At 39.2% G+C, this 21,718-nt stretch overlaps 1 protein-coding gene across 1 annotated transcript in view; it reads right to left on the bottom strand.

Annotated features, from left to right (window-relative positions):
* Positions 1–5,647: 5,647 nt before the first annotated feature.
* Positions 5,648–21,718, bottom strand: part of LOC103715506 (pentatricopeptide repeat-containing protein At4g21880, mitochondrial-like) — a 74,551-nt gene continuing 58,480 nt past the window's right edge. The window contains 5 exon segments of the mRNA XM_039116528.1: positions 5,648–6,464; positions 9,276–9,493; positions 20,053–20,122; positions 20,192–20,319; positions 20,413–20,577. Of these exon segments, the coding sequence (XP_038972456.1) occupies positions 6,320–6,464; positions 9,276–9,493; positions 20,053–20,122; positions 20,192–20,319; positions 20,413–20,577 (726 nt within the window). The 3' untranslated portion in view covers positions 5,648–6,319.

The following is a 21,718-nucleotide window of genomic DNA, read 5'->3' on the forward strand; positions in this document are numbered from 1 at the left end:
TCCACCGTCGGCTCCGATCAATGCGATGAAGTCACACCCCGTTCTCTCTCCCCCACCAAACCCCTCGTGCCCTCGAAGCATAAAAATAGACGTGAATTAGGAGGCTTGTTGTGGGCCCTGACACCGACCGCACGCGACACGGACGACTTTTGCAGAAAGAGACGACAGGAAAAATACAAGAAGAAATAAGTGCGTTGTGGAATGATGATGCAGAGAAACGTAGCCGGCCACGGGACCTATGCCACCGTTTGTCTGCTTCTTACGAAGAAAGAACATAATTTAAAACTCCCACTAGTGTATTTTTATTTGTTCTTTTCCCTGGGAAAGCTCCCACTCGATGTCCGGAAGCCAGGCGAACAAGGACGAAGCCTCTTTGAGCTGAAAGGAATGGGGATCTGTCCAATATAAATAATTCCAATACTTTTAACTTTTAAAACTTATAATAGTTTATAGATACATTATTTATAATTTTAAATCTTGAATTTTTTCTCCGTGCCCGCCTCGGAGAATCTCCTGTACGGTTTTTTGGTTACATAATCTACTGTACGGTCTAACTCATATAAAATAATTTGGAAAGAGAGGAGAGTTGTCGTGATTAGAGCCAAAATTTTTATAGCTTAAGTCGCAATTAGTGTCGGCGCTGGTGGGGAACGGCGGGTGTCCGATCGATAGCCTTCTTTCATTTTTAGCTAGCTAGGTGTGAGGCGCGGCCTATTTTTGACCCGGCCTAATGCTTGAATCAGGTCTTGTTCGCTGGCCGGCTGGATTTGTCCATGAATGAACTATAGATTAAATGGGCTGGCGAAATAATAGACTCCTGAGAGGAGTTTTCTCCTTCCTCATCGACTCCGGTGGGAGTCAAACTCCCACATCCTAAGAGAAGTTATATATTGACAATTTAACTATTTTTAAGTTCATTATCTGGCCTAGCCACATAATATAAATATAGTTATGGTTTATGACTCACAAGTTGAACTTGATGTTTTGAAATAAATTGAATTTATGATTTTATTTGATTTGCATGTGTGATGTTTTGATAATGCTATATGTCTAGATTTAGTTTTGAACTAAGGAATTCCGCATGCTTATTTTCTATAAAATTATTATCGCTTGATTTATCTAGTTAAAATGTTTGTAGCTTGCGGGGTTGTCGAGTTTATTGTTTCTTTTTTTTTTTTACAAATTTATATACTTAGATATGGATGCGGTTACTACTATAGAAGTGAGATTAAAAGCGAGATGCAATAATATCAACATAGTTTAAATTTAGATTTATTGTTATAATCTTTTGTAGGATTATCAATTGAAATTTAATTGATGTAAGACTCTTAAATTTTATTTATTAGTTGGATTTGTTAAATAATTAAATTTTAAATTTTAATTATTTAAAGCATCTCTACTATAATATATTTGATATCATAGTGAAGTAACCTGTATGCTTGTGAAAAGAGTTGTTCATGGGTATATGATGGTTGCCGCAATTCCGATTTGCAATTTTGGATCACGGGTATGATAGTAGTCTTAGGCTTATGTACATTGAGTGGGATCCACCAGCGTCTTGTTCGTGAGAAAGAGGTTTCGTTACTCTTAAATGATGTGTCAGATGATATACTAGAGACAAAAAAGCTACAGTCTACGCTCAACGGAAAAATTAAAGTACAAACACTCGGATGGCAAGCCTCGCCTTGGGTTTTTTCATTTGGTATGTGAAGATTGCCTAGAGAATAGGATTGCCTGTAGCTATATTAAAATTTTTACACTTTGAAAATTTAGAATTATTTTTATTTTGTGTTAATTTTCCTTTGGAATGTTCCGAAGACCTGTATCTCTTGGTAAGTAATAGACGCATCTCTTTGTATTAATAGTATACGATACTTTAAGATTTGAGTACTTCTTATTTTTATACCTTCTTATAATTATGCTCGACGTTATACTAATTTTTATGTAACCGTATAGTTAAAAAAATTTAGCTGCTGAGGCATGCTATCTAGGCGTGCGAAAGTTATTCTTTCTGGGTTGCTTTTTCACAAGAGTTTTCTATTACTTTAGTCTTTTTCCATTACTTCTCTAATGAACCCTGCTCCCACTGACTATATATTCTTTCAAACCAATTTCCAATGGATGATTTCACACCACTCGCATCAATTAAAATCAAAGAATAAATTTATGAAAATATAATTTATAATTTAGGTAGTTGCTGTAACCTAATCAACGTTATTTTGTATAAAAATTAATCTTAGCAATAATAAATTTTTACATCCAAGTAGCGCTAATCATGGATCTTAGCTTAGGCATAGAAAATATAAAATTTTAAATAGATTCGTTCCAAGGTCGGACTAAAATTGAATATAATTTTGGTCCGAGATCCAGTTTATAATCAGCTCTGCATTGAAGATATTGGTCCTAAATAAAGGGTAGAGAATTTTCATAGATGCTTCAGTCAATTTTTCATTAATTTGACTATACGGTCCTTGTGGTTGCTACTTTTAATTTTGAAGCACAATGTGAGATAAAATATAATTATGATTTCTATGTTTTAATATCGCGGCTCGGCTTTTGGATCTCAATGCGTACAAGAGATTCGATATGAGTGTATTAATATCCTCCTAGATAATTGACTGAGATAAGCGTTTTTTTTTAGTCTTGCACTCTACTCCGCGCTACATGTAGTGCTAAATACGTGATAACCGTCCCTATGATAAGGGCCACACATCACGTCATGCATGAGATCATCAATATCATCTCAGAACATGGATATCCCAACATAAGAGTGCAAATTCTTTGTAAAAAGTATTGGTAAAAAAAAAAAAAAACTATTGTTGTGGTTCAAATTTGACCCGAGGGTGACCACGCCGATGGAGTCGAAGGAGCTGCCGTTGGTTGGAAGGAGAGGACGCAAGTCACCTCCTGCACGACGGCCGTAAATCTGCACAAAGTCTCACTGGGATTTCCGATGAGGGCCCTCCGACGATCAAGTTAGAGTGAGATCAATTTGGTCCGGTCAAAGAGAGGTCCCTTAGAAGTTACCTGACCGAGGTATTTATAATCTCGGTGGAGTGGCTCAGGTGGAAGAGGCATTGTCGGCCCTCATCATGAGGGGGCGAATGGCGCGCAGCTTAGGCTGGCTGATGGCGTGTAGTACAACCCGTTCTTAAAAACGGTAGGGTGTTGACAGTCACAGCAGAGCATGGCCGGAGTAGTCAAGGTATCATCTGACTGTTGAATGCCGGCTACGAAGACGTGGTATGGTAATGTCATAGTGTCCTGCCACGTAAGTGGGCATAGGCCCGCACATGGGTGCGGTCGTTGGCGAAGCCGAACTCGTTGAGAGGTCGCATCATGCGATTGGCGAGGTCGGCTTGACGGGTGTTAAAAGTAGCTCGGCTTTCCGAGTTCCGAGGTGTGTTCGATGGAGTGCCCCGAGCTCGAAGGTCGGGGCATACTGTTGAGGTAGGCGCCTCAAGCTTGGTCGGGGCGGGTCGACGAATGTCTGAAGGCACCCCGAGCTTGATCGGAGGAGTCGGCGAATATCTGAATACACCCTGAGCTTGGTCGGAGGAGTTGGCGGATATCTAAAGCTAGTGAAGCTTTTGGCGGAGTCCCGAAGTCGAGCTAACTCTGAGTCGAAGTGAAGATTCAGCCAATTGGCTGGGCTGTAACTGGGCAGTCTTTTAGTTATGGGCTGGACGATCCTTTTTTCCTCCTATCAACTATTATGACAAAAAAGAAAATTTCCTAAAACTATTCGACTAGGTCAGAAGCAATTGTGTAGGTGGAAAGACGTTGACGGTTTCTGGATTGGGCGCTGCTCTCCACGATGTTATGATGCCGTTGGCTTCTTGGAAGCTCCTACCGATGCGGCAAGTCCAACTTTGGAGAGCAAGTCCTGGTCGGGGAATCTGAAAGAGATACGTTCGTTTTAATGGGCTCGTGGCTCTTCTCCAGAGCTGCTACGCCACTTCTTGGCCTACCAAATAAAAGATTTGAACGTAGATATCAATCGCCTTCAAATTCCATATCTTTGCTTCCGTTTGAAGGAAGCCAAGAAGCTTGGACTCCATCAGCCACCAAATATTATTAAAATAAGAAGAAGTATGTAAATCAAAAGAAGCAGAAGACCAAAGAGAAAGAGGAAGAAAACATACTATAGAAAAAGAAAGATAAGCAATGCATAAATAAGAACAAATTGAAAGATATGAGAAGCAGGAAAGGATCTGATCATTTAAGTTACGTCGAAGGATGACATGTTGGGAAGAGTATGGAGTGAAAATGGAAATAGTTTTCTTTGAGATCTATGCAGATAAATAAATATCTAGATCATCTGTAATTGCTTTAAAATCTATGCAGGTAAATAAAAAATTCTGTTCATCCCTTGATCGCTTTGAGATCTGTGCAAATAAATGAACATCTACATCATTAGTGACTGCTTTAAAATCTATGCAGGCAGATGAATATCTAGAACCATGATTTTTTTTGAGGTCCATGCAAACAAATGAATATCCTAATCATCCACTAATCGCTTTAAAATCCATGCAGGCAGATAAACATTTGAAACATCCGTAGTTGCTTTAAAACCTATGCAGGTAAATAAATATTTGGATCATCCATCGTTTTGTGCAGGCAATAGAATAATCCTAATAATCCATTGATCACTTTGAGATCTATGCAAACGAATGAATAATCTGAATCATCTATAAGATTTATAAGAATGGATGAATAATATACATCATTTATATATTCACTTTGAGATCTGTGAAATCTACGTAGGTCAATAATAAGGAAGTTTGGAGCACTTCGAGATTTGGATGATGGATGACCCAACAGTAGATTCGCACAAAGAAAGATGAGTCTAAACACCACTATACTATACGATTGGTGAGTGGATCCTTTCATTATACGAATGATAGTTTAGCCATAATATAATTTTATACAACCGTGTGATCATCACATCATGCCATGCAATTAATAAAAATAAACGGCAGACTTAGCTTGGAACAATTTGCACACCTAAGAGATCCGTTTGTCACTTTTTAAAGTCGAAGGGTGTCTTTGAGATTGGCCCAAAGTTGAGGAGGTATCTCCGTAAATTTTCTTCAAAAAAAAAAAAAGTAACACTGAAAGAACCGCAATTTATCAGGGAATAAATGTTTGATCTATTCAAAAATCATAGCGAACCAGTTGAAGCATAGTCAGAAGGCTTAAAATATTTAAAGAACTGTTAGCTTAGGTGAATGCTACTCTTGATGCAAATTGCACCATGAAATTTGGCAACATACAACCGCTTGTGCCCAAACAAGAGCAACGATCGGCATTTAACTTCTTGTGGTCTTGCTGCTATCTTCAGGGATACATGTCCGCCAATGCTGGACCCAACGCTTGTTAGGACTTGCATCAGCTGATACCTATATGCCATTTACAGTAACCTAAACATGTCTTGGTTTCCAAGAAGAATATGAAAACAGCCTCCTCTTTGGGTCAAATGGACCGCACTGCTCTGGCTTCATCTCAGTCCCGCTTGACATTAAGAAAAAGTAACATTTGCAACACATATGTTTTGTTTTATTGAGAGAAAAAAAGTAGCCACATTAACTATTGACTCAAAAAAAAAAAAACAGAGTGCAGTCAGCTGGCTGAGAGAGACAAAAAAAACACTCCAAGAGATGTACTTTATAAAACAAGAAAGAGTCCTCACATGCGAACATGCAGAAGAATCCATGAAAAGAAAACCCTGTATCATGTCATGGGCAGATGCTTGCACCTTAAGTACACACATTGTCCTGTTGCCACTAGAAAATAAATCTTTGTCACCAAGAAACTTTGACGGAAAGAATGAGCTCTGGCAATGAATTACCTCATGAAGTGAAGGTGGTCTTCATTGCACGGTACAAAACAATCAAGGTACAGTAAAAAGCAGCTTTAATGGTCAAATCCCTTATTTTTGGCTTACCTTGCAAATCTGTCGGCGTGCTTGCCAATATCAGCACTTCAGGGATGAACGGAATATTAATCGGCCTTTTTGGCAGTCTGGGTGGGTCATTCCAGAGCTGTAAGCCATGATTCAGACTGTTAGCATGGTTTAAAAGTGGAGGTCTGGGAGATTCATAACAGAAAGGATTTTCCTTTTCTTCCTATCAGAATAAAGATTCATAAAAGAAAGGATTCTCCTTTTCTTCCTATCAGAATAAAGATTCATAAAAGGAAGGATTCTCCTTTTCTTCCTATCAGAATAAATATTTATCTTCTAACCTGGGCCTTCATAGCCCCCCATGTTCTATATGAAAGAGAACAGCACATGATAGGGATACTTAATTTTCTATCCTCATTCTCTGAAGTTGTTTGTCTTCCTATATTTTATTTTACAAGACTTGATAATATAACAAACATGGGGATCCTCTTTCTGTATTTCTTTCAGCATATTTTTTGCAGCTCCGCGCTCTCCTGATGCCAGAAGGGCTTGATACATCCTGTACAGATGTTACAAGATCATAAATTTTGCTTGAGAGAGAGAACAATAGCATCTACTATTGAGATAATCTGTAGTACGTATTACACGATGAAAAATTTGAGCACTGGAAATACTGTATTTTGTTATTTGAGGAGATTCACATATACACGGACTTTAAAAGTAGCAATGTATAATAGAATTTTTAAATGGACAAATCCAAGTCTTAAGATTGAGGGAAAGAATATCTTCCAACTTCAAATACAAGTTTGATAACTGGAAAAAATGTACAGTGTGATGCAAATTGTCTTGCTTTGCAAATTATTGTTGAAGGTGGTGTGGAACTGTTATCTTCTGAAACACGTCTCAGCATTCAAAAGTGGTTACATTGTATCAACAATCCAAGCCAACAATAGCAAGAGAAATGGAATCAAACACCTACCATATAAGTATGGCACAGCTGTTTCTTGTATCAGAGCTAGCCAACGTTAATAATCACATTACAATTGATCCATAGTTTAAACAAGTTGACAATCAGTTGAGAGACTTTACCAGGCTATACTAGGCTATTAGACTGATATAGCCGAGTCTCTCTGTAATACCGGAATGACCATCGGGCAAATGACACTCAATACTGGTACATGAACTCTTGCAGATATAGTTAAAAAGCAACTAAGTTTTATCTTGATATTTCTCTTCATACAGCATTTTTTCAGATTTGTAATCACTTATATATATATATATATATATATATATATAATTCAGCTAGTACACTTGGATTGGTTTAAGATGTACCAGCCAGTTTTACAGTTGTGTACTAGCATGGCACCGCATACTGGCCATTACTAGCACAATGCCATATATGTATGTTAGGCATAACAGCAGTTTACTTTAGGAGATGTTTAGCTTTTGAAGTTGCTATCAATAGCTCCATCAGTTGACCTCGTCCACTTTACAATCTTACTACATCAAATCTGGATAATATGCAACTTATTCAAACCATGTTGTCAGGCAGTCATCTTTTTTTTTTTCTTTTTAGCGACCATGTACAGGTCGCCTCCTAGTTTCAAGAGATATATTTCCATGAATCTATGAAGATTTGTCACATAGTTCCCCCTTTAAGGATTATCGGACCAAATTCTTGAATCATGAGGAAACTTAAGAAAAATCCACTGACAACGGTAACCTTCATGACTGCCTTGAGACATGTATAGCCTTTAGATTTGGTATTTGAACAAGTGTAAAACAGATATTTCTGAATTATTCACTGGCAACAGGAGATTAGATACTAGAAAATTGGGCTTCATGATTATTTACTTGTCGCGGAAAAATGTCTAAATTCCAGAATTATTCTGCCATTTATTCAAGGTTCTAGTGCTAAGTTAGGCAAATTTGTTTCTTGAGATTTATCGCCATTACTTGGAAGTTGCGTGCTCCAAAAGATCTAAGTCATTCATTTACATAAAGAAGTCATCTAAACCACATTAACAAGGAGACTATCTTGAAAAACAAGGGATACATCATGGGAATAATCATTTTGTACTGATTTTGAACAATGTTTTCCTAAAACTAGTTTGTCAATTACAGCATCAAATAACAAAGTGACACAATAACTGCAAAAAAGATTACTTACTAAATATGAAATCCAAATTAGTAAACAATGATTTATTTCTATATAAACTCAGAATTAAAATCAGAGCAAATGCAGATGTTTAGTACTTCAAACTTTGAAATCTCCTTTGCTACGCAACTCTATCAACTCTTAGCATTACCTATTTGATGCTTCCCAAATATCAGAAATAATTAACATTGAAGAATGAGGAAAGAAAATATAAAACCATTCTAGTTCAAGTACAGTATCATTAGAACCACTCCCTCATATGTGTAATGATCAAAATACAATATCCTAATGCACCCTTTTTTTCAGATACCTAAAACTATAATACATGATTGCTTTAGTATTCAATCATGAGTTTCCTTTTTATTAACAATGAAAAATCCATGGCCATCTCAACTCACCCAAAAAGATACACATATTTACAAAAAAAAAAAAAAGAGAACAAACAGAACTAGTTATAATTTTAAATGTTTTAAATGAAAATATAAGGAAACTTCTAACATGTTGAACAATTTACAAGTATAAGCTGATCTTCAGTTTTCAGTCCTTGAAACTTCATATCAGGGTCTAGATAACTCGATCAGACATATGCAGTTCCAGAGTGTTCATATGTGAAGTGGGAAGCTTTTCGGTGGTCCATAAGGAGTGAGTTATGGTTCTCTAGAATATTTAGCCATAGTTTTCATCTCAAACTTTATTGTCATAGAACACAAGATACGAACCTGTATGCCACAATACAGATCATAAAGTATAGGGGGTCGCATAATGCAGGGGCAGCCAAAAGACTATATGCATCTGCTGATATGCTATTATGCTTTACAATATGAAACCTTGACATAGGAACCATTTAAGTAATCCTCCATTACCCAGATAAAAAAATAGCTGTCTCTATATAACAGAATTCTGTTGTCCCACTAAAATGTAAAAGAGAAGAAAAAAAACACAAAAGAAAGCAAAATAATTCTCATTTGAACATCAACATCTAACTTCTCGAGTAGTCAAATTCAAGCAAAGTAATTCACCATGAGAAAGCAACTAACCAAGTTGAATTGTCGCAAACAAGTCAAACCCAACAAATATTCCCTAAACAGTGTTATCTGTAATATAATCAATTCTATAGGGTTTCAAATGCAAAATAGAACTGATTAGGGGTTTCATAGTAGAAAGAAAGTCCAACTAATGATAAGCATATACTTTAACAAGCTAATTACAAACCTCAAGAATGTCAAAACGTTGTAAGGAAGGCCAGCATTGCTATACTCTGACCAAATTAACCATGCATGTTGTGAATCTTTTACTTTTGTGCAGGTACTGAGAAGAAAATCAAGACTTGTTCGAGAAGGATGAAGATCAAGCTCTTCTTTAACAGCTCGAAGTAATTCCAAACCAATTTTTAAATTTGTGGGTTCTGTCTCCCATATTTGGCTAAATATCTGTTCCATCATTGAAGCAAGAATAAACAAAGTAGACATGCAAAAACAATTCTCTCTAGAATGCTAAATAAAAAACTGATATCATAGATTTGTGTCCAGATTCCCATATTGATTATGCTACAAAAATCAACTTATAAGCAGTCATTTGTGGAGGCAAGATATTGACAATTAAGTAGAACACTTTATAACATCAAGCACAAAGCATGACCAATATAGACAACAGAGAACCCAAATAACTGCAAAATTGGTTTCAATAAGATGTGCTGTTTGTCTTTTACCATCATCCCATCTATTAGAATACTGGGGAGCATCTGTAAGAATGGGAACTATCACCCACATGTTGTGGGTATGGAAATATGTGTATTAATAATTAAATCTCGAAACAGTCTGAGTTTTAAGTGGATCTAAAAGAATCAACGAGAGAAAAAGAAGAATGAGTACTGTTCTGTTCTGCAGGACTTGGAGCTCCACACATCTTTAACGATAATAGTGAAGATAAAACCAAAAGTCATAGAATTCACTTTTCAATTTCTCATGAATGGCCTTAACCTTATAGGTCTAACCCCTAATGACTCAAACCTTAAGAGATTTAGAATTATACCAAGCGATTAATGTTACTAATTTACCTGCAACCATAAGCTAAACTAATAATTAGAAACAGCAGAAAAAGACATTCAAATCCCTAAACCCATTGGGGAACATTGAAGACATCATTCCTTGGTTGACTTGCTTAGTGGCTTTAACATGTCTGAAAAACATATCTCATCCAGGCACAAAAGACCATATGTATTCTAATATTAAATTTGAACCTGGTTTTGGTGCGGACACCAGTGCCAGGTCAGCCGGTCGCCACAGAATCTAGCCAGCTCAGCGGGTCCCAGCCGATTCAGCCAGCCTGATTTTATTTTAGATTGATTTATTTTAGTTGGATTTATGTTGATTGGGTTTATTTGCATATTGTCATTTTAGGGCCTTTTTGGAATTATTTTATTTGTAGGGGTTTATTTGTTATTTTTTGACCCTATATATATGGGTCCATCCTCATGTTTAGGATTTTGATGAATGATGAATGAAAATTAGCCTTCTTGTCTTCTTCCCCCTCCTCTTTTCCTCCTCTTCTTCTTCCCCCTCCTCTTCTTTCCCCTTTCCTCTCCTTCCTGCAGTTGTCCTGCATCAGTTTTGGTATCAGAGCAGGCTCGGCTTTGCCTCTATTGTCAAAGCCCAGTCCTGAACAACTCTCTTCTCGTGAAAGAAACCTCTCTCCCGTGACATGCTGGCCGTGAGTTCCTTCTTCCAGAAATCCATCTCGTAGCCGTCCGAGGGATCAAGCATAAAGGAAAAGCAGTGCAAAAACAAAAAAAAGAAAGAAAAAAAAAGAAGAAAAAAAAGAAGAAAAACACCCTTCTGTTGCCCCTTTCTTCTCTCTCGGCTCCCACACAAAAGAACAAAAGGGGAACCCCTGCGCCGGACCCTCCCCGCCCGTCGTCGCACCTGAGCCTACCGCCGCATCGCCGCTGCCTCCCCCACCTCGCAGCACAGCCAGTTCGCCACCGCAGACCGCCGCATCTCCACGGAAGCCGCCGTCCCTGAGTCTCCGTGTCTGACCAGCCTCCGTTCACCGCCGCAGGACAAGGACCCGCAGCCGTGACTGCCGCCCTCCGCCCCGGAGCGTCGTTCCCCACCGGAGTCTGTCGCGCCCTTCCCCGCAGCCGAAGCCGCGAAATCCGGCGCGTCCCAACGAACCCGTTGGAGGTTGAAGACGAACTGCATTAACGGGTAAGATCCAACACAAGTTAACCCGCTAACCCGACTCCGCCCCACGAAAAAAAAAGAGAGGAGCTGCACGTGAACTGCGCGTGCTCACTCGCACGTGAGTCACACGGGCAAGCGCGCACGTGACCACACGTGCGTGCCAAAAAAAGAGGCAAAAAAAAAGAAAAAAAAAGAAAAGAAAAAAAAGAAAAGAAAAAAAAAGAAAAACCCTTACCTCTGTTCTTCGTCCCGATCGGCCTCCGCTTCTTCTTCCGCCGCACCGCCCACCCTTCGTGAACGCCGTCGCCGCCACCCCTTTTGCTATCACCGCCTCTGCTCTCGTCCGCCATCGCCACCCAAGCGTCGCCGCTCCACGCCGCCCTGCCGCCACATCGCCGTCGCCGTCGCCGTTCCGCCGCACCGCCCACCCTTCGTGAACGCCGTCGCCGCCACCCCTTTTGCTATCACCGCCTCTGCTCTCGTCCGCCATCGCCACCCAAGCGTCGCCGCTCCACACCGCCCTGCCGCCACATCGCCTTCGCCGTCGCCGAGCATCTCCTTCCCCGCGGCCGACTGCAGCACTGCGGCCACCTCCTTTCTCGGCTACCTCTTCGTCTTCCCCGAGCTGTGGCCGTCGTCGTCTCCGCCGCCCGAGTTCCACCGCTTCAGTACCTCCCCGCCGCCGAGCCCTCGCCTCCCGCCGCCCGAGCTTCTTCTTCTCTCCGCCGAGCCCTCATCTGAGCCGTCACCGCCAGGTCGAGCACCACCGCCATTCCGCCGCCATTCCGCCTCCCCTACACAGGACCGATCCACCACCTCTCAACACCCATCACGTCCAGCAGGCCCTTTTGCAACGGCCACAACATCTCCTCCTCTGTTGTTCACAGGCCAATCAGACCACACCGGTTGCTGTGATTCGACCAGATTCGCGCCATCTGACGAGCCGACTTACCGTACGTTGGTCGTCGCCCCAACCTAGGTCAGGTTTCTTCCTTTACTACAAATTTTATTTGTTTGTCTAAATTTAGAATTAATTAACTCTTAAGTGCTCTATTGATATTGCTTCCAGAAAATTCAACACACCCACTCCAGACAATACCAAAACTCTAGTAGTGGCCTATCTTTGCTATTAATTATAGGGTACCAAATCTTCGAGAGTCTTTAAGGCTCTGTGCAGCCCTGCAACATACTGAAAACTAGTACTATTTGACTGCAACTACTTATCTGAATTTATTACGTAATTCAAAGCCAATTTCAATTGCTTGAGTTAGCTTCTGATTATATTGAGCATATGCTTTGCAATTTCAAATTACTTTCATACATTAGGTCTACTTAGGAACCTCTATAGTCGATAGGATCATACATATCTTCATTTATTTCATGCATCTACGTAGTGGTCGTGTCACATCTCATTCTGAGTCCCAATTAGATATGGATTTCAAAATCGAAGCTCTATTAAAAGCTATCCAAGACACTAATATTCAGGTCCAAGCTAATAATGCCAGACTTGATTCAATTAAGGCTTCAATTCAGAGGGTTATTGAACCCAAGGAACCTAGTGCCTCCCATTTACCGGGTCTTGAAAGGGACGAAACCCTAGAACAAATATTAGAACAACAAGGCTCTGTTCGGCAGGGCAATTTTGGTAATAGGTCTGTTCCAGATCATCATCATGCCTACCCTCGCCCTAAAGGACCTGGTCCCTTCTCTAATATTGATAGAGGTTACCGATATATCGTAGAGCCTAGAGAACCTCATGACCATGTTGAAGATGTGATAAAAGGCATCCGGGTTGAAGCCCCTACCTTTGATGGTCGCAATGACCCAAAGATCTTTTCAGACTAGTTGCATGAAATGGACCACTTCTTTGAGTGGTATAATTTGTCTGAAGAAAAGAAGGTTCGGTTCGCCAGAATGAAGCTCATCGGTCGAGCTAAACTTTTCTGGCAAAGCACCGAACATCTATTAGCTAGGAGACATCAACATGAAATAACTGATTGGGTAGAGATGAAAGAGAGACTTACAGAAAAATACCTACCCCTTAACTACCAAGACGATCTCCTTAACCGATGGAACACTAAGTCAACATTTGTAAGGTGCCCTAACATATGGAACACTTTCACGGGCCTTAATTCCTTAGGGTCCAAACCTTCTGTAGGGTCCACTAATCCTAGGCCCCCTCCTACTGCCCATGTCTCAGGCCGAGACACTAATAGCAAGGGAATCCTTGGTGAGCCTCCCAAACCATATTCCAAAACTTGGTGTTACAAATGCCAAGATTTTGGTCACGTTACCTCCCAATGTGCAAACAAATTTTTCGTTATTGCTCAGCAAGAGCAGGAAGGTGACATAGATGACTTAGAGGAGCAAATCTATGAACCAAACCTCCATGACATTCAGAACATTGAGAAAAAGTGTGATGACAAACCTGAAACCCTAGGATGCACCCACACTACACCTAGCTCGCTTGTACAGTCAGATAGCGGGTCTGACCAGTCCACCATGAGTGTAGTTGGATATGCCCTCGCACAACCCATCGAAACTGATGTTAGGATTTCTGAGCCTGCATATGCATTTGCACAACACATTCATAAGTTGCATCAGGAAATCCATAAGGGCATTCATGCATGTACTGCTCACTATAAGATGCAAGCTGATTTCTATGCTAAAGAATTTCAAACTTGGGGTTACGTAATGATCCATCTTAAGGAATTACAGTCTCTTAGTATTGGACCATTCAGGGTGTTGCACAAGGATGGCACTGACGTCTATACCATTGACTTTCCATTTGATTTTGGTCATAACCTTACTCTTAATATTAAAGATTTGGTTGCAATCCTTGTTGACTTTTTTGCTGCACACTCTCTTGCGCCCGATGTTTATCCTATTATTGATTTCATGCCATCTGCGTTTCCTTTTCTCCTCCATCGAGCACAAAAAGAGTATATTGATTCTATTTTAGACGAGCAAATAGTCTTTGACAGTGATGGAGGCATCCAGCATTTTCTGGTTCGTTGGCATGGACGACCAAAGTCCGATTACACTTGGATCCAGCACGAGGAGAGACCCTGATTGACCCGGACTTGTTGGAGTATTACTGGGGCTTTACCGAGCCGCTTTCGTCAAGGTCGACTTCTTTCCACTTGGGGAGAGTTGGTGCGGACACCAGTGCCAGGTCAGCCGGTCGCCACAGGATCCAGCCAACTCAGCGGGTCCCAGCCGATTCAGCCAGCCTGATTTTATTTTAGATTGATTTATTTTAGTTGGATTTATTTTATATTGATTGGGTTTATTTGCATATTGTCATTTGGGTTTATTTGCATATTGTCATTTTAGGGCCTTTTGGAATTACTTTATTTGTAGGGGTTTATTTGTGATTTTATGACGCTATATATATGGGTCCATCCTCATGTTTAGGGTTTTGATGAATGATGAATGAAAATTAGCCTTCTTGTCTTCTTCTTCCCCCTTTCCTCTCCTTCCTGCAGTTGTCCTGCATCAGGTTTCCTCTTTGTTCTTCCATATCTGTGTTTTCTACCTCTGCATATCTCTTCGTCTCCACAAATTACTTAACAATATACATGATCTCTCTTGTTTATACTTTCAAGTGTATTGCACACACCAGGTTCTAGAATAACATAGCTAACATATAGGTTCGATTCCCAAGTTACAGCGCCTAAAAGTTGCGGTTGAAATAAAATACAGAAAATAAATTAATTAAAGTTGAAACCTAATAACTACTCTAGATATGATCATATAAGTTTGGCTTTCCTCACAAGCATCTCACCCCAAGATTGCCTTAATGAACTTAGCTTCCAGCTACCGTGGGTAACTGCCTTTATTTCATCGCAAATACTAACGTTACAAAATCTTGTGACTTACCATCAAATCATCAAAAGACAACCCCAAGGACCCTCCCCACTGTGCGCCCCTCCTTGAATTAAATGCACTTGGAATAATTGATTGCAAGGACATCAATCCTCCAATGGATGAGACAGAACACCATTCCCTTGAAGCAAATGGGTCATGAAAACTGTATTCTGTCACAATCATCAACTTCATGCTAACAACCAGATCTTGCTGGGGTGCTGCTCTTGCAAACTTTGAACTCCTTAATGATTTTATTACTTCTTCCACGATGAAATTCTTCATATATAAGTTGTTGGTTGAAAGTACAACTGATGGATCACTGATCTTAGGATTCAGACCATTAACAGCGGGATCTTTCACTAATCGATCTAATTTATTGAAATTATGCTTGCACCATGTACCAAATGACTAAAATTTATCAAACATCATTATAAACACATTTACTCACTTCTCTGATTTAAAGACAGAACAATCAAGATTACTAATTGATTATTGATCATAATCTTGTTGAAGCTTTTGATCATGTTCTGCATTTGCTAAACCAATTCTTATAGCAGCAGGAAACTTCTAGTTAGGGAGCTGCATTCACTTTCGAATCTCTCCAAAAACAAATCCCTCCATCATCTTACAACAAATTTCTTTATTCTAACTTCTTTTTGGGTTCTCCATGCCTGAACCCAAAATTGCTGCAGCCTCGGGGAAAGGAGCAATAACTTTTAGCTTTCAAGTCACCTTAACAAGTGTTTATCATGATGATCAGATGTCAAAAACGATTAGATTTAATTTTGTGAATACGTATAAGAAAGTGATTTTGTGTTTGAATCCAAATCAAAATGCAAGGTGAACCCTGAAAACCTACACTACTAAGTAAAATGGAGATATACCATGATTAAATGGAAAAAGAGCATGATAGAGATGTTTAATTGAATTCTATCAGTTATCAAGGATGACAAATACAACTTTGAACCTGATATAAAAAGGTTTGATCTACACCATTTATACAGCAAATTCTCATGTTTTTAACTAAAACAAGAGACTAAATAGAAAATGGTATTTATATTCCTAATCTCGCCAGGAAACATTTGGGCAATCATAACTTGGTTCCTCATAAGATTATAGCCCATTCATGCAAATATCAAATGTTTATCCTAGAATGTCAAGGTTGTGAAGAGACTTGAATTGATAAAGTAAAGATGATCTAAATAATAATATAGTTAATTGAAATTGAAGTCCAAACATTTGGATTACTTCATCTGATGGAATCTCATGGACTGCAAGACCGACCTGAACCAAGCAGTTCGACCCAACCCGAACCATACTGAAGCTAGCCCAAGATGATTCAGCCTCTCGGGTTGGCTCAACACTGGTTCATAAAAATCCATCCCTGATCGCCACTGTTCGACTTCAAAAACCCTCCCAAGCTTTACTCACTCGCTTGTTAGCTTGCGAGGGTTTCACGCTCATTTCACCCTTGCCGACCACTGCCATCACTCCAAGATAAATCCCCCCCTCCCTCCCTCCCTCCTCTCAGTTGGGGTTTCTCTCTCTCACCCTCTCTCTTTCCACCTCTCTATTTCTCTCCCCCACCACTCCCTAAAATCCGGCATACTCCTCTCTCCCTCCCCCTCCCTCCATCCCTCACTCAACTTATCCCTCTCCCTATTTCCAATACACCCCGAAACAGTACAGTACGAACATGTACCATATTAAATACAACCTCTTGCACCAGTTTGGTGAATCTTGCTCTATCTCAATCACCAACCACGATAACCATCATCAAAATTATTTTGATCCAGAACATGTAAACTAGCTTTTTGCTTAATTTCTTTTAACACCTCAAATGCAAACAACGCTTATGGATATCCATTTCTATTAGCATTTTCTTGAGGTTCATTGCCAAAAATTTTAGGGCACCTTGTTGTTTATAAGGCACTTCTTTGCTTATCCTTGCTATTGGTTTTCTATCAAAAATTGTTCAGCATGCTCTATCATTAATTGCCTTGGAAAGTTTGCCTTATTGATCACTTGGTGATGCTGGAGTGTTATTATTTTTTCCTTATTGATCACTTGTTGATGTTGGAGTGTTATTAACTATGTTTGAAGAGGATCAATTACGCAGGCATTTTGTTATCAATTTTATTGTAATTTGCCAGGTTTATTCTTAGGCTACATTTTTGGTAGTTTTCTAATCTCTATATTAAGTAGGATTCATATCTAAGTTCTGTTTAATGTATAGTTTGGAAAGGCAGTCAGGTCAGATCACTAAGATTGTGTTGCAGGTTTTCCAATATGGGTTGAGGGAAATCCGAATCTTGCACTTTTTTGAAGGCTTTTCCTTTTCTGAATTTTAGGAAGGTCTTAATTTGACCATCAAGTTAGGAACCAGAGGTCTACAATAGATGAGGTTCAAATCTTTAGTTTAAACAAATTGGATGAAGAAACTGATGACATCATTTGTTTTTCCCCTTTATTCTCTTGTGGTGTCATTCCATAACGGATGTGTGAGGCCTTGGTTTCTTAGTGCTATGAGGCCACGAGGTTTTATCTTTCTGTCTTCCTGTATTCTCCTCCTAATCTTCTGTGCTTTTATTTTTTAGTTCTCAATTCTTCTACAGCTAGTACTGCTCTCTTTTCCTCTATTTGCGCTCTTACTTTCCAGTTTCAGTATGGTATTTTGAAAATCAAAACTCCAATTTACTTTTCCCCTGTTCTAGTGTTTCTGGGTTATCACCAATGTCCAAACCTCCCCTTTGCAGCAATCTGTCATCATTAGGCCCAGAGATTAGGCCAGCCAGAGATTAAAGATTAGATCCAACCAGTCCTGAAAAAAGATCTACAGGCCCATAAAAATCTAATAAATTACTTCCCTTTAATACTAAAGCCTATTTTTCATCGTGTCCCACTTCTAACTCCAGTTGATGTCTAATTTGCAGCAGCATAATAATTATCTTTTTAACTTTGTGTACAGTCCCTGGCTTTCTATGCATACTCTCTTCATTTTCCATTAATCCTAACCAACATTTGTCCTTTGTCTTCATTCCAAAGCCCCTGTTACCTAAGCTTGTCCTGCATGATAGGCCATGGCCACTTGTTTTAACCTTCAACCTCCTATGCAAGGATATTCAACTTGTAAGGCTAGCATATTTACAATTTGGTTGCTTGCATTGCATGAACATCTAAAGAGTCACAAAACAAATAGCAAGGTAAACGTATAATTTAATTACAAATTCCACATCATAAAAGCCCTCATTTGGGGTTATTCAGGGTTTCGAAGACTTAATCTACATTTGTTAGCTCTTACATAGAATGGCTTTGGACAAACCAGATGGTCTAATTGCACATCACGACCTAATAACATGTTCTCCATCTTTGTAGACAATATTTGCATTTCTGTTGGAAGCTGTGAAAATCTTCCAAAATGTAATTGTTGTTAAGCAAGGCTCTTAGATGTCAAGATATGTTTTACTCAACTCGAGATAATAATCTCATGGATGATTGCTTAGATAAATTGTCAGCTTACCACTAGATCACAACAAATTAAGATGTTGAGGAAGAGTCAACAGTGTACACTAGGCCTTAACACTACCCCTCCCATGTGGCCCATGAAGGCACAAACAAGTCAAAAACAACTCAAGAACAACACAAGTAACAATCAGGAATAAGTCAAGAGAAGAAGAGACTCAAGATAACAAACAAATGGTATGACAAAAAATTGTCCTAAATGGAGAACCCATAATTTTTGGCTTTGTTATCATGCTGACTAATCATGAGACCCCAAAAGCTTAAGCTAATAGAAGGATCAACAATGGATATCACGCTTAAACTTTCACACACGTGCAGCCCCGGACCATGCAGGCATAAACGAGTCACAAACGACTCAAGGATGACCCAAGTAATAACCAAGAGCAAATCAAGAGAAGAAAAGACTTGAGATGATAAATGGTGGCATGAAAATGAAGGGGCCAGAATGTGAATTTGAGCCTACAATCTTTGGCTCTGATACCAACAAATAACTAGACCCTAAAAGTCTAAACTTATAGGAAAAGGATCAGCATATCAAGCTTAACATCCCACCTCACAAGCAGCCCAGACCATGAAAGTGGAGGGATGACTAAGTCAAGACAGACCCCAAAAGCGATTGGAACCTAAGCATCGAAGCGATTGGAACCTGTAGCATTCAGCAAACCTAAGCTCTAATACCATGTTAACTAGACAAATGAACCCAAAAGCTTAGGTTGATGCAGAAAGGGTCGATAATGTATATCATGTTTCACACCCATCTCCCTCATCGCTCAGACCATACACATGGAGAGATTTATGAATCAAGACAAAAGAAAATTAACAAGCATAATTAAATAAATAAATGAATAGAGGGGATTCGAATGCATGGCCTCCAGCATATCTGAGCTCTAATACCATATTACCAATCGACCGACCCCATGTATCCTTGCTGCTACATACAACCATGTTACCAGCAAACCAATGTTAACTATCCTTGTTGCTACCATGCAACTATCAGCTTTTATGCTTCATCTCCTGACTCCCAAAGGTGATCTGAAAATTCACTAGTGAAGTACCTACAAATAGTAGTATAAATTTGTTTGAGGATTTGTCTTCTATGCTCTACATGAAGCAACCATCTAGGATTCACCTAGACATGGAAAGAGTAGGCAGAGAGAAAAGATGGAGAGATCCAGATAGAGAAGTGTATTCATCTCTAAGATAAAATATATGTGAAACCTGAGGGCACAATTTGGCATACCATAATAGGTTAAACTGAAACTGGTATGGACTTCATAGAACCAAAGTTTAGAATTTACTTTCTAGTTTTGTAACAGGTGCAACATATAATGCTAGAAAATACTTCGATGACAGAAAATATACATATATTGTCGCACTTATTCTTATGCAAATTAAAAGAGAAGCTGAGACCAGACCTGATCGATAACAATATATGTACTTGATTTATCTTTCTTCTGGAGCTGCTTAAGTAATTTAACAGCAGTACTGTTTAAAGAAAAAAAAAAGTATAAGTACAAGCAAAACATTTATAATATAAAAACTAGTATTACATACTCTGCAATGTTGTATTGAATGCAATACAAGGCTATTCTACTGCAGCCATCAAACCAACTGCTTGAATCATTCAACTCCTCTAGAAGCTGAAGCAATCTATCTAACTCTCCTTCAGTTCGAAGGTGTTCCTGAAAAAGAAGATATTCATTATGTATTAAAAGAACATCAGACTTTGTCCTCTATTTCATAATTGCATGTGTTGACATCAGCAAAGCACTTACAATGAGGTTAATGACAGCCTTGGGCTCAGGGCTGCATCCCGCTTGCTTAATTTCATCATATATACTAAGTGCATCAGATATCTGCCCATTTGAAGAAAGGGCTGATACAAGTACACTTTTAAAATCATTTAGGTACTTGTTTGGAATGTCACGATCCAAGACAATCTGTGATTAAACAAGACAGTGTCAGAAATATTTTGGATATAAGCAGTGGAACCTGAAATGTTAGTAAAAGAGAGAGAGAGCAACTTTTAAAATGCTTTTAGAAGCCCATGCAAGGAAGATTAACCAGTGGATGAGAGATTGAACAAGAGTTTCCAAATCCATCACAAAAATAAACTGTGCAGGTTTGTGAGGCAGAAGCCTCATAATTTTGGTAAAATGAGTATTTATAAGTTGATCATCAAGAACATATCACATTGATGAGCCGCCTCCAAAAAAGCATCAAAGAAAAGGCAGTTAGAGGAGCAGTTTGAAGCTATAGTTGGGCCCAATTAGAGGTCAATCCCTTAGGCACCCTTTATGCATACAAGTAAAGACAGAGAAAAAGTAGGGGCAACCTTTTGGTCCCCACAACTATCTTCCCTCCCATTCCTCCCTCCCCACTCCATCTACCAACATGACTTTTTGGAAAGAAAGAAGAGTGAGAGTCGAGGCCAGCCACTTGGAAGACTTTATCTGATCACCTAGATGAGCACCCACAAGTTTAGAAATGAAGCCAAGGAATCTCATTTTTCTAATCATCATAGTTCCCTATAAAGAGGATATGAACATGCACCAATGATTGTTGTAAGTGTAGTTTCAAGGTTAAAGTTGAAACTCTTTAAGGAGAGTTTATTTCTCATTAAGGACCAGCTAGCTAATCCAATGATTAACAAGAGATTGCAGATTTTGCTACTTCCCATTCTAGCTTTCCTCTTTCATGTATGAGACGTTAATATAATTAAACAAGGATTAAAAAAAGAGGATGACAACAACCTCAGAGAACAAGTTTGAATTTATGTTTCAAAGTTTAACTATGGAGTCTATTTTCTAAAGCAATTGATAGAAAAAAACAGAGAAAAGGAAAATGTCAAGTTACCATAGACCGTCAGTCTCATACCACCTATGGATTACTAAACCAACCTGAACTAGGCAGTTCAGCCCGTACCGAACTAAACCGACACTAAGTCAGAACAATTCACACGGTTGGTTCAGTTCACCATAAGAATTATTATTAAATAGTAAATAACCCTCCCCCTACTCCCTACTCACTTCGAGAGCCCTCCCCTCTGAGGCTCTCCGTAATTCATATTCGATGCTTTGA

Source organism: Phoenix dactylifera, unplaced genomic scaffold, assembly GCF_009389715.1.
Source record: "Phoenix dactylifera cultivar Barhee BC4 unplaced genomic scaffold, palm_55x_up_171113_PBpolish2nd_filt_p 000100F, whole genome shotgun sequence".
Taxonomy (NCBI): domain Eukaryota; kingdom Viridiplantae; phylum Streptophyta; class Magnoliopsida; order Arecales; family Arecaceae; genus Phoenix; species Phoenix dactylifera.